This window comes from Sciurus vulgaris, assembly GCF_902686455.1.
Source record: "Sciurus vulgaris genome assembly, chromosome: 15".
Classification (NCBI taxonomy): domain Eukaryota; kingdom Metazoa; phylum Chordata; class Mammalia; order Rodentia; family Sciuridae; genus Sciurus; species Sciurus vulgaris.
This window is the reverse complement of record NC_136476.1, coordinates 18,081,585-18,096,091: the sequence shown is the minus strand read 5'-3', so window position 1 is coordinate 18,096,091 and position 14,507 is coordinate 18,081,585. Positions and strand designations below refer to the sequence as shown.

Sequence of the window (14,507 nt, the reverse complement as noted above, 5' to 3'; positions counted from 1 at the left end):
TCTCTTTCTCTTTGTTAGCTTGGCTAGGAGTTTATAAATTTTATTTATTTTTTCAAAGACCCAACCTTTTGTTGATTTTTTGAATTTTTTGTTTGTTTGTTTGTTTCAATATCATTTTATTTGGCTCTGTTTTTAATTATTTCCTGTTGTCTACTGCTTTTGGGGCTGGATTGTTTTTCCTTTTCTAGGGCTTTGAGATGTAATGTTAGGTTATCTATTTGCTGCCTTCCTGTCCTTTTAATGAACGAGCTCACTGCAATGAATTTGCCTCTCAGAACTGCCTGCAGAGTGTCCCAGAGATTTTGATATGTTATCACTATTCTCTTTTACCTCTAAATATTTTTTTTACTTCATCCCTAATTTCTTCTGCTATCCACTGATCATTCGATAGCATATTATTTAGTCTATTAGTTAGCATATTATTTAAGTAGCTTCTGTTTCTTACTTTATCATTGATTTCTAATTTTATTCCACTATGATTGGACAGAATGCAAGGTATCTTTTTTTTTTGTATTTGCTAAGAATTGATTTGGGATCTATTATATGGTCTATTTTAGGGAAGGACTTGTGCACTGCTAAGAAAAAGAGTACTCAGTCATTGATGGATGAAATATTCTATATATATCTATTAAGTCTAAATTATTAATTATATTTTTCAGTTCTATAGTTTCTTTATTTAGTTTTTATTTGGAGGATCTATCCAGTGGTGAGAGTTGTGTGTCAAAGTCACCCAGTATTATTGTGTTGGGGTCTATTTAATTCTTGAGATTGAGAAGGGTTTGTCTGATGTAGGTGGATGCTCCACTGTTTGGGACATAAATATTTACGACTGTGACATCTTGCTGATATGTAATTTCCTTAAGCAGTATGAAATGACCTATTTTTGTCCCTTCTGACTAACTTTGGCTTGATATGAGGATAGAAATCCCTGCTTGTTTATGAGATCCATTTTAATGCATTTTTCCCCCCATCCTTTTACCTTCACTCAGTGGATGTCTTTACCTATGAGGTGAATCTCCTGGAGACAGCATACTATTGGGCCTTATTTTTTAATCCATTCTGCCAGTCTGTGTCTTTTGATTGATGAGTTTAGGCCATTTGCATTCAATGTTATTTTTGAGAAATGATTCTTATTGTCTGCAATTTTGATTTATTTCTGGTTTTCAATTTTAATTAGTTTGATGAACTGAATTTTAATCCAGGTCTGTCTGTCTTCCTACATACAGATGCTCTTTCCAGGTTAGCAAACTATTAGCAAATATTTTGCCCTCTGTACAAAGGATGAACCAAAGATTTAAAGACACCCATGTGTAACCAACAGTTAATTCACTTTCTAAATTTCACCAATTATATACTGTTTCCTGTATAGGTTTATCCAAAGGTAAGAAGTACTGAAAAGTACTATCATCTCTTGAAATTAAAGAGGCCTCTCTCCAAATGCCAGAACATATACGAGCAAATACATGTTCCTTACACACACTCCAATATATGACCAACTCATGATCATATCATGGGGAAAAAAATGAGTCACGACATATTATACATAAAAAAGTACCTAAATTCCAGCTGTCACAGGGGAAGGACATAAGGATACTACAGAAGTCAGGGAAAATTCATATGATTTATTTGTTGCATTGCAATTCTAGAAATGGTTCAAGGCCAGGAGCACATCATAATGATCACTAGGTTTGAAAACTCTCTCTAATAGAGAAAGGTTTATATGTATCTAGAAATAAGTCCAAAGTCAACTTGGATTGGTTAAATCTCTTCGTCAAGTATATTCAGTTTACTCAGGAAGAGAGATTTAAGGTAAATAAAACTATGTTTATGAGAGTGCACAGTCAATGAACTGACAGCCAGACTCAGTTTAGAACTCTTGCTTATCAAACTCTTATTATTCATTTGACAAGTAAAGGTGCTAAGTAAACAAAGAGAAGCCATATTCTCTGTTCCTAACAAATTTACTATCCAGCAGGGAAAAATATTGCTCAAATAATCAACTAGAATATAGCATACCAAGTGTTCCTATTATTCAAGTATCTGAATAAAGTACTCCCATAAGAGTGCAAAGAATTACTGCTTCCTGAAACTATAAAAAAAAAAAGGCTTCACATGGTTAATTCTGTGTATATGCTGGGAACCACACCCACACCATTAAAACATGAAGCTGGCCTCCACAAAGGCAGAAAAGGTAGTACTACATAACTGCATCAGAGAATCAAGAACTGTAGGCTGTGGCTGGCACGTATATCAAACGGCTACAAAGGTAAACGCCTGAAGGGTTTGAATGAATATCAAAACAGCAGCAAAGCAAAATTCAGTGCCTGAGGGGTGTGAAAAGGCTATGCTAAACCAGAAGACTTGCTCAGTTAAGAAAAAGAGAGGTCCTGACCAATTGTTGCTGTGCAGAAACTTGTACAGTCAAGCTTTCTGATTTCACAAGTGAAGACAGAAATCCCAATTTCCATCCTGATTTTACACATTTATGTACTAATTAAGAACCATTTTAAAACTTTACACAAGCCAAAGTGTAACCTATCTGTAGACAAGATTTAGCCTAGGGGCTCAGAATTTACCACCTTTGATGTTGAATATCAAGTCTGTTGAGGTAGCCTAGGAATGGACTGTGAAAAGCCTTGAATACCACACTGAAGAGTTTAAAGTCTACAATGACTCTGAAGGCATCATGAAATAAGATGAGCAGAAATACAGTTCAAAAAAGAATCTCTCAAATGGTTTTTAAGAAATGTTATTGGGAGTGTTATTTTAAGTGATTAGTTAGTAGCATGAAGGGCATGGATTATAGAAGAGCCTAAAAATGGGGTAGACCAGTTATGAGGTAAAACATTTGTCCAGAAATAATCTACTTAGCAAAAGAAATGAGAAGCAGAAAATGGCTTTTAAAGAGAAAGCTCAGTTTTGAACTGAGATGGGGGGTGGTGTGAGAAATGGAAGAGTGAAAAAAGATGACATGAGGGCACACTAGAACAGAGAAAGAGTGCAGAAGAAAGCTCTGCCCAGTCAGGGCTCCTAATGTTGTGGTCATCTTTCTAGATTTGTATTTGTCATGGATTTCTAAAAAATCTGATTTATAGTATCATTGCTCTCCCAAAGCAAATAAGGCTATTACTATTATAGACTTTAAAAAACTATCAATCTCAAACTTACTGCAAAGGATGTTTTCCAAATACCTAAGGAACTTTGATATATTAAGAAGAACATGAATTCAGTTTGGCCAAGAAGGAAAAAAATCTATCTTGGGAGTAAAGGTCACCTTGAGTTATAGAATACATTCTTATAAGGATGCCTAGGATTCTGGCCTGGCCAATCATACAGACACTGATATTCTGAAACTCTTCCATAAGTTGTTAGTTTTCTTTACTTCACTCTTCTTACACGTATAGTACTTTCTTAAAAAATGGTTTTAAAGGAATGCCGTTTTCATGAAATAACTTTTCTTAACAATTTTGACATTTTATTTCTTAGCAAGATTTACCTCAATGCTCTAATTGCTTCAGTTCATAAGAATAGTAGAAATATTCATATTAATGTTTTCAGATATCTTTTTGTCGAATCAGAAATTTACTTATTTTTACTAATAATACAATATACAAACTGAGTTATATGTGATACCACATTAAATCACCTCCCTCCAAAAGAGTGAAATTGAAAACTGCTTCCATGAAGATACAGAATAGGGATAAACTCACAACCTATTTCCATGCATATACAGTCACAACAGAACTTAAAGTTAAGACACCAGATATTTGAGTGAGTGAGCTTGACCATCTAATCTTCAAGGTCCTCCTGGGTCTACCAATATGAAAAGCATGTGATAAGGAGATAAAGCCTGCAATACTGAGTCCAGAAGGACAAGAAACAGAAATGAAGGATGTGGATGGCCACAGGAAGGAGGTAGGTTTTTATGTAGCTAGCATACTTAAATGGGCAAAAGCTAATGCTCTGAAATGAACATAGCCTTTGGCTTTTTAAAACTCTTGTTGTTTCTTCTCTACAGAAGAATCCCTCTACTCTACCCCATCAGCATCCCCCACCTGCAAAGTCAATTATGTACTGGCTCAATTGTATATTTCTGTATACCAGAATACAAACAATGCAGTTTTGTTTGGCAAAAATAACATGAAGGATTCATATGATAGCTTCTACCTCAATGTTACTGAAACCTATGACAGGGTGATGAAACAGAACTACAGAGGGTCTATCAAAAGATACTCTCATATTTATGTCTAAACTTATACCTCAAACTTTATGCCTAAGTTCAGGCACAGTCTCCTAATTAAGAAATATGTTATCAAAGGACTAATGGTTTAGATAGGAAGTGTCCCAGAAAAGCTCATATGTTAGACAATGTAAGAAAATTTAGAGGTGAAATAATTGGGTAATGAGAGACTTATTGTAATCAGGACATTAATCCACTGATAAGAATTAACTGGTGGTAACTGTAGTCAGGTAGGAAGTGGCAGAGGTGGGCCAGCGGGGGCATGCTTTTGGCATTTATATTTTGTCCACGGTGAATGAAAACAGCTCTCTCTTTGCTTTCTGACTGTCATGTCCTGAGCTGCTTTCCTCCATGCACACCTTCCACCATGATGTTTTGTCTCACCTCAGGCACAGAGCAATGGAGTCTGCCATCTATGGGCTGAGACCTCTGAACCTGTGAGCACCAAATAAACTCTTCCTCCTCTAATATTGTTCTCATCAGTTCTTTTGGTGGCAACAAAAAAGCTGACTAAAACATCAAGTGAAACAATCAAACAGAAAATAGAAACTAGTTCTTACTAAACCTTCAAAGCAGACTCTTTTTATGGTCTAAACCAGGAAAAGAGCTAACTGATTATGACACTATGTTAAGGCCAGTGCTGAGATGAATTCAGAAAAATCAGTACGTGATACCTTTGACAACATTCTTCTCCAACTCACACCCCCAAAAAGACTGTCACTCAACTGTAAACTTCTGAAATAAAGGGACCATGTATTATTCATCTTTTATCCTCTACAGTACTTAGAACAGCTTCTGGTATGAGTAGGCCTTTGGTAATGGCTACCAAACTGGTAATTAAAATTCTCAAGGAAACAAAGTTCTCATTCAAAATCAGCCCACAGACACACTAAGCACTTCTGAACATACTGCTATATGTAGGAAGAGAAAGAAGCTTTACAAAACAGTTCAGGACTTGGTCTTGGGTGACTACTCTGCCCCAAAGTAAGACCTAAGGTGAGCCTAAAGAGATAAACAGAATTTGTGCACACAGAGGATAATTTGGGGAAACACTAAGAAAAAAAAGGAGAGTAATTAGGAATTATCTATTACAGTAAAGAACTGTTTCAGAGATTGGATGCTCTCCCCCACCCCTCCATTTCAGCACAAAAGCAGGACTCAGAAGGCCACAGCTCAATTGGGATTCACAGTGCAACAGTACATTCATAAATCACTGGGGTGGTTCAGAGTGTAACTATGACCATCATACCTCTGTTATCTCATTTGTAGTGCTACAAAACCAATTTCTATTGCCCATAAAATGCTAAAGGATCAGAAATCAAAGGTAACAGAAATAGGGTAACAGTCCTCTTCAGTAACAGTTAAATTTTTATTTAAAAGGCGTAAGATGCTATCTTCAAATAAAATCTTTAAAATGACCTCAATATATTAACAGATAAATAAAAATTGCTCTGGTTGCAGCAGGTGGTCTGGAATTCTGCTTGAGGCATTGCCGTATAATCACTGTGGTTGCAAAATCTGAAAACATGATCTAGTCCAAATTCCTCACTTCACAGAGAGGCTGCACACCTGCCCAGGCAGTGAAGGGAAGAAACGAAACTGGAATCCAGGAACATCAACAATCAAATGAGGACTTCTTCCACTATGTTCGAAGCTGCTTCTCAAAACCAGAGGAAGACATATGATTGATACTCACCATCTTTGTTCAACCACTGCTTTCTTGTTCTGTACAAAAGAAGCTTATTGTGGACGTATGGTAAAAGGAACTTGACGCACCAGCTCTCCACACCAAGTTTGTTTTCAACCAGGACTATGGGACTCCGGTTATACCTTGCTTCAGGGCATGGGATCAGGCCAATTTCATCTCTTAATATGTAAAACAAAAAAGAAATAAAGATGGTTTTGGTGTTTTCAAAAATTTTCTGATTCTACAGAGTACTTAAATATTTCCCTTTCTTTAAAAATATTATTTAGCTTACCTACTGGACTAGTAGAAATAAAAAGCAAAACAAAACATTACCAAAAGCAAAACAAAACAAAACAAAACAAAACAAAAACCCAGTTTGTAGACAATGGCAAGAGTATGGAAAAATCAGTACACTCCACTATTCTGTTGACAGGAGCAAAAACTGATACTTTTAGATGGCAATTTGAAAATGTTTTTCAAAATTATCCCATTCCCTTTGACCCGACTGCTCAAAAGTTACCCTGTTCCAAAATATACAGATAGGATTTTCACTGAAACATTGTAAGCAAAACAGTAAACAATCTAAATGTTTATAAAAATAAGACTGGTGAAGTAAGAACAGCTCATCCACGTAAGAAAGTTGTTAAAGAAATAATAAGGTAAATCTGCATATACTGATGTGAAAAGTTTGCCAAGGTATACTAAATGAAAAATTTTTTAAATGCTGAACATAATGTACAGCACAAAGGCTTTTGTATAATTTCTTTAAAAATATATAGATGCTAAAATTTTTCTTGGAAGGGTATCAAGAAATTTTTGGAGAAAGAAAGGTATTGAGGAAGGATTTTATTTTTATAGTTTAAGTTATCTAGTTACTTGTAATACTCCTGTTTTAAAAATGTAAAAAAGGTTTTAGCCTGCCTGCTAATAAATGTATATGAAACAAACACAGATGATCAAAGTTAATGTTGTAAGTAAGCTATTTGGCCATTTTTTTCCCCTCTTAATACTCTTCTGAAAACAAAACAAAAATACTGTGGTAAAAGTCAAAACACAAAATACATTTCAGAATTGGATCATTTTGATTTGTGGTAGCATCAATATCCCTCCATTCACAACTTAAGTGAAAAGTTACATTGCAGGCAGAGATTTAAGAAGCAATATGTAGGGCATTTAACTTAACAACATAGTAAATCAAAAAACAAAAAATGTTTTGCTAAACATTTTTTTGCCTATAGGAAGCATCCTTTCTCAGATAGAATGTCCTTTAATGAATAATGAGAACTCTTGTAACAATAGTTGAAATATATAATATTTTGTGTCTCTATATTTTTTAAATGTGTCTTTGAAAAATAGAATGAAAAACTGGTTTTCAGAGTTTGTATATGGCCTATGTCCCTGGCATTCCCTTGTCAAGAACACAGCTGTTTGACAGACTACAATAGGGGGCAAACCCATTCAAAACTGCAGGTTTAAAGAAAAATCCTGTTTTTTTAGGTCATCATCACAAATTGGTAAAAGACTGTGGATCTAAAAAAAAAAAAAAAAAAAAAAATCCCTCCTGGAAACTCTAAACTGGAGAGCTCAGAGGTAACCTACTTTCTACTGATCACTTTATTAGTGACACAGGGATATATCAATAAACAAGAGTACCCTAGGGGATGCAAGTCACTATAATTCTAACTAATTTAACTCTTGAGAAGTTTCTGGGGCCTAAGAATTTTTATACTGACTTACAAGTTCAGGAGATTCAAAGATGTTCTGATATGCCATGTCAATACTATCATGTATGTTTTCCGAGTACCTACAGCGTACTGGGTACTTATTAGGTTCTGAAAATGCAAAAATGAATTAAAAAAAAGTGGTCCCAGACTTGAAGAGATAAGTTTTTGGAAAAGTTGTGTCTGTATCTGTAATAAAATGTTACCACTCTGTCATAAATAAAGTTATGTAGGAAGAACAGGAGCAACATTGAGAAGGTATCTGGGGTTAATGTCCAGCATTTCAAAATATATTTTTGCATTTATACTTGATATTAAACTGAAATGTATCTAATTCATTATTAGAACAACGAGCCACATCTTGTATACTGAAGTAATATATGACAATTGATGGTATTTAGGATTTACCATATAAAGTAAAATATTAAAAAACAAGCTAAAATTAATAAAAGAAAAAATAATCTCCCAATCTTAACTATTCAGAAAATTCTGTTCTCTGATATCTAATAACTACTTAAAACACTTCAAAAAACTGCAGGAGCCAAAACTATGATATAGTAACAATAAAAGAATCCTGGCTTCTGGGATAGTCTGTTTGGGGAGAGGATTTTGGTTTTTAACTTAAATTCACAATGTAAAAACCTGTCTTGCTCACTAGTTGAACCAAAATTAAATTGCCCAACTACCTAAATTAATAGGACAAAGCCATCTGCACAATTAAAAAACACATTGCTTTGGCTACTGTTCTTTCAAGAAATACTTTCAAAACACAAAAATGCCTTGGAGATAGCAGGTGCTCAATAATTGCTTAATGAAAGGTTGATTATCACTGCACTTCAGTGATAATATTCACATAAATAATTCACAAATGTTATTACTTCTTGACTCTCCAAAGGAATATTACCCATGATTGTCTTCTAACATAGTGTAATGAAAACAGCACAAGTCAAATGTTACTTTTGCCTCTCAGACCTCAGTTTCTTCATTTGTAAAAAGGTAAAACTGCATTATACCTCTAGTAAAGGAAATGAGTTAGCTCTCATTCAGCTTCCAAATTTTATGACAAACTCAGCAGCAATTTGTATGTGGGACTGAAAACGGTCATAACAAATGTAAAGTTTTAGGGGAAAAACAACACAAACACATGAAAAGAGAGGTAGTAAGGTGTACAGAACAAAAGCACTTGATGGAAAGTCCAGGACGGTAACTGGTCTCCACTCTACCACTGACAGCCAGTGTGATTTTGCTGTCATTTCCCATTAGGATCCTCATCTGAAAAACAGGGAAAATAATACCTTCCCTATTATGAGAACAAAGTAATGAAATGTGAAGAATGTGGTAAACTACAAAGTTTTAGGCAAAAATGAAATTTATTAATTCATTTAAGAGCCTGAGGTTAGCTAGTGAAGTTCCTTGGTTAACAGATAATAGGAAGTTGAGAAAAAGAATATTAAGCCTTTGTCAAATTATCTGACGCTTAGATACAGTGATTTTGATGTTTCCTAAAAAAACACTTTTACTTTATCAAGGCAGGTCAGTAAGTTTCCAAATAACAGTTTGATTGCAGACTTCTGTACCTAGTCCCTTAGGTCATAGTCCACTTTTTTTCAGACAATTTAGAACAGGATTCCAGAATCATTTTAAAATTGCAAAGGACCTCATTCCTCTAGTCTCATTTTATCAGATGAGGAAACTGAAGTTCAGTGGGGTTAAAGGGATTACCTAAGGCTAGCTGCTAAGTTAAGAATCTGGGCCTCCCAATACTTCATCAACACTCTTGGTAACAGAGTGAAAAGCGTAACAGTATTTAGACTAATTCCTTCTACAGTTCTGGAAGCTTAACTTCTAATTTCATATTCAAGGAAAAGGTGGAAAACTCAGGGTAAACAACAACAACAAAAAAAATAAAAGCAATCTGTCATCTCTCTACCACTATTAATTTGGGGTATTCTTCCTTTTCTTTGTTTTTCCCCTAAGGATTTTACAAAAAGGGGAATACTGAATATAATTCTTTTAAAATAAAATTTAGCAATTCACATTAAAAATTTTCCTACATATTTGAGTTATATTTTTAATGGCTGTAATGAACATGCTATAAATATCAAATACATTTCTGGTTATTTTCTCACAAAAGAGCTTGTAAGGAATCCACTGGCTTCCTGATGAAGCTCAAGATTCACATACTGACTTTGTTCCACACTTTGCTTCTCTTGTCTATACTTTTCAGATGCATCAGTCAACTAGAATAAATTCACATAGTATTCTCTATAGTATTGACTGACCAGCTTCCCTCTTAGAAAGGATGGACAGTGTCCAAATACTAAAACTGAACCCTGTAATGTTGCAAATTAAACAGAAAACACATCAAGTACTCAGGAAATGGCACATATCTTTTTAATCTAGTAATTACTTTGGTTTCATTTATTTTTTTTTATTAAAGTGGAGTTCTTTCCAGAAAGACTGAAATCATAGTAAAATATCTAATTGAGTCTTGCCAATTGATAACTGAAACTTTACTAGTGATTAAGATACTTGAGAGACCTCATAGGCTTTCTCATTAATTTTAAAGACTACCAACTTTGCATATCACTGAAATTACATTACAGTCCTAGAAAAAAGCTACACAAATGACTATTGTGTATTGTTTATTATACACGAAGTTTATATATTTACACGATTTCATTTATTCTGTGCAATAATTTTATACAGCAAAAAATTTATTCCCATGTTTAAATGTTTACAGATAAGAAAACAGTCTTGTTTAAGTTTATTCATTCAGTAAATGACTCTCAAACCCTAAGCCCAAACATTTACAGTGCTGTTACTGCTTAAACAATTATATAAAATTCAAAACAAGATTTTAGATCCTTTGGTTTCCTATTCTCCAACTTAACTGGCAGACAATTTAAAAGTACCTGCTCTATTTCCTTACTCACAAATTTTCTCTGGAACCTGCTTAGGAAGTTATATTTTCCCTAAACCAACTATCCTTTATCCCTCACATCTCAATTAAATGCTATTTCCTCAGAAAGCACAATCTTGACCTTCTAATCTAAATAAAGCCTCCCTGTTATTATTTCAAAATACACTTCATAATTACCCTTTCTGCCTCTTTTCAGAAATCTGTGTACTAATTTGTTTTAAGTTCAATTGGAAGACAGGGATCCAAGGGTCTGCTGACCATGTACACCCAACTCCTAATCTGCTATATCCAGAAACTAGCATTTTGTCTGTCAAACAGGTGCTCCTTTGGAGAACATATGAATGGAATGAAATAAATTTGGCCAGATTTAGTCAAGACTTCCATGATCTGTGCCTACAGTAGCTTCTTAACACATTTTGCTACTGTTGGTTATTTCCCTGCTCCCAGGGGATATCTTTGCCTCTTAAGACTTTAAATCCTAAACAGATTTCAAAGTTCAACTTAAAACCCACCTCCCCTAAGAGCCCAGAGGTACCCAGTCTCCCCTCTACTTCTGAAAGACTCATAGTATGTGCTCACAGTTTTGTTAATATAGCCTTTACCATTAACTGTTTTGCAGGGTTACTTTATTGTTCAAGCATGTAGATCTTAGGCCTTCATCTGGATCTGTACAATGCAATACAGTAGTCACTGGGCTTATGAGGCCATTATACATAAATCAACTAAAAGTAAATAAAATTTAAAATTTGATTACTCATTCACATTAAGCATATTTCAAGTGTTTGACAAGTTACGTACAGCTAGTATGGCACAAATACAGAACGTTTCCATCATCAGAAATTTCTGAGTGCCTTCAGTACAAGAACTGTATTTTATACTTCTTCCTGTTCCATACAGTGAAGATGGTACCTACAGCACCTCAAAATAGTCAAAAAAAAGTAAAAATACATTATTCATAACTTTAATGTGACCCTAATTACACTGTAAGTAGTTGTTTTCCACATTAACATAGGGTCTTTATGTTGGAATAATAGCTATCCCTGGATCAAGTCTTCAGTTATAGAAAATACACTAGAATTCTCTAAGTCAACCCATGAATATAAACAAAATTTGCAAGGTATTTTCCAGTTTATAAAGTCATTGTTCATTTGGTCACTATATTTTCAGCAAAGAGCACAGAGATTCAGGTTAAGTCTAGTATCTACCTAATGGTAACCAAATACGAATGTATGAGATGATTTTCTTGTGTTTTCATTAGTCCTACAAGATCAAGAGGAAACTGAGGGTGAGAGGGTAACAACTCCACATCTCACTGTATCTTCAACGGTTTCCAGTTAGCTATTTCTATGTAAGCAAAAGTCAATATATTCAAAGGAGTAGATGTTGGCAAATAAAATTATAATGTACACTGTGTTTGGAGAAAAAAGGAAAACAAAAAGAATAAAACTTTTATAATATTGTAATATTGTAAATCAGATACTAATGTTAAAGGTAAACAATGTTCCTTTTAAAACTAGATATACAACTCTTTTATTGTGGGAGTAAAATGGCTAAATTACAGAAACAGGAGCCTGTAATTTTAAAAAGCCCAAATTATAAGACATTTTAAAAGATGCATATTATTGAAGTTATTTTTACTGTAAGAAATATGTACTAAAATACAGCTGCTAATATTAAGCTAATGAAACTATTTATATGTCTTGAATCTATTATATATCATTATTTCAAATTATTTCAAACACCCAACCTATCTCTAACTTAAATCTTGAATGACCTCAATGCTTATTAATTTTAAGTTACACATTGATACAGGATATGTTAATGGCGTTTAACAAAAAAATATGAAGGGAAGGTTCATATTTTTAGGACTTAAAGGGCTTAAGTCCTTTATGAGTTCTGATAAATATGATCCAGAAGAACTGGGACAGGTTCCAAACTGCATTGTGTCAACCTGCCAAACCCATTAACACTCAATCAGAAACTCTCAGTTTCTTCAAATATAAAATGATACATTTAGTCTACCTCAAAGAGAAACTAAGGTGATTACTGTATTTTGTTAAACTTCTAACCTCTGTTACAATTTCTTCTAGAAAAATAACACCAGTGATGAAAAAATCGGATCTTCATTTGTCCAACTTGTTTTTGAGGATGTCTCTTATTTGTACTGAAGCTCCCAGTTTCAAATAAGGATTGAAAGGCTAACATGCAACAAGGCATCAAAGCATTCTTTAGAAAGCCCAGCAACCACTATGGTTACTGCCAGGAAGTCATTCCAAACACTGATTTTGAAAAAGGCAACAGTCATAAGGGAAAGGAAGGGAATCCTGTCAGAGGTGGCAGGTGTGTTTTGAGGCCAGCAGTGTTTTGTTTTTAATGAGGCACAGTTGCAGGTCTCCAATTGTGTGCCACAAGAGAGCAAGACATCTGAGGGCTTCTAATTCTTTTCAAAGCATTACCTTGGAGGAAAAGAACACTTTGTTAAAATATAGGTTTGGTACTTCTTTTAGGCAGAAAAGCTGAAGGGGCTGGAATGCTTAAAAAGAAGAATTCATGTGCCCCAGTTTAAAGGATAAAATATTTAAAATAAACTCCATGAACAATTAAAGTGAAAATAATGCAAAACTGCATTCCTTGTTTCTTTCCCTGGGGATGAGGAGGAAAGGGAAAGGAACTACACTCGTTTCTCTCTCACTCTTGTATAAGAGATGTAGACAACTCTTTTAATAGCTTCCTCTTCACTAGGTAAATAAAGTGTCAGAAAGAGTACAATCTTGTGGTATCTTCAGAGTGCTGGAAGCAAAATGGAAAGGAAGCAGGAAGAGATAACTTGTCAGTCCTATAGTGTCCTGTTAAAAGGGCAGCAGTGCTGGGATAAATACTAGTTATTATGCTCCCTTGCAACTATGAATCTGCTTATGCTAAAAAGTGTCGAGGTCTGATAGCTTTATCCCAGACCACATTATGCCTACAGGCTCACTCTTGAAAAAGCTGTTAACCTTCAAAACACAATGTTTCACTGGAATCACTTTATGATCTTGTGACAAGCAAGGCCGAAGTCAAAAGCAGCCTCGAACTACCTATACTTAGAAAACTGAGGGGGTTTGGGCCCGTTAAGGGGATCGATAACCCCTCTTAAAAACAGCCGAGATGTAGCCGAAAAAGAGTTGTCTACAAAACACAGACACCCACACTGCTGTGTGTACCTTAAACGCCTGTAGGCTAAGAACCTAAAGGTGAAGTCATTCGAGTCCCGAGAACTCCTGGGAATGGATGGGGAGGGAGAGTGAAACAGAGTCGTTCCTTTTTGATTTTCCGAGGTCACTTCTAGAGACTTGTCCCTCAGCGCGTCCGGATAAACAGAAAGCCGGCCCCGCGAGGTAGACAGGACCACCCCAGTCCGCCCGACCTCGCTCAGCCTCCTCGGAAGGGCGCGTGGGCCAGAACCCGCCGTCCGCCCGCCGCCCGAGGTCGGCTCGAGGCGTGGTCCCGCTCCCGCCCACCGGCCCAGACGACGCAGAGGGGCGCGACTCACATATGCGGGTTCCTCCTGAAGGCGTTGGTGATGTCCTTCACCACCCGCTGCACCAGCACCGCCACCTCCTCGCTCGTCTCGGCCATGTTGGCTGCGGCCGCGGCGGCTCGAGCGCGCCTCCGGGAGAGTAGAGCCGCCGGCGAGAGTTCCGCGGGCTGCGCGCGCGGGCGCGCGCGCGCCAGTTTGGGCGCGTCGCCGCCGCCGAGTACTTCCGGGTCAGCCAGCCGGAGGCCGGGGCGTGGTGCCCGCTGGTGTGGCGGCCCCTGGAGATAGGTATATGGGTTTACCTCGGCTTGAGTAACCGAGTTTCTAAACCTTGGAGCAAACTGTGCAGATTGGTTTGCAAAGTTACCTTAGGCCATTGAGGCAGGGTCCCCAAAATTCTCCGCGAGAGCCAAATGGCT

The 14,507-nt window shown here is 36.1% G+C and overlaps 1 protein-coding gene across 1 annotated transcript in view; it reads right to left on the bottom strand.

Moving 5' to 3' along the window:
• Positions 1-14,272, bottom strand: part of PTAR1 (protein prenyltransferase alpha subunit repeat containing 1) — a 45,756-nt gene extending 31,484 nt beyond the window's left edge. The window contains exons 1-2 of the mRNA XM_079112045.1: positions 14,104-14,272; positions 5,937-6,106 (exon numbers count right to left, since the gene is read on the bottom strand). Of these exons, the coding sequence (XP_078968171.1) occupies positions 5,937-6,106; positions 14,104-14,189 (256 nt within the window). The 5' untranslated portion in view covers positions 14,190-14,272. The remainder of the gene's footprint in view (positions 1-5,936; positions 6,107-14,103) is intronic.
• Positions 14,273-14,507: the final 235 nt, after the last annotated feature.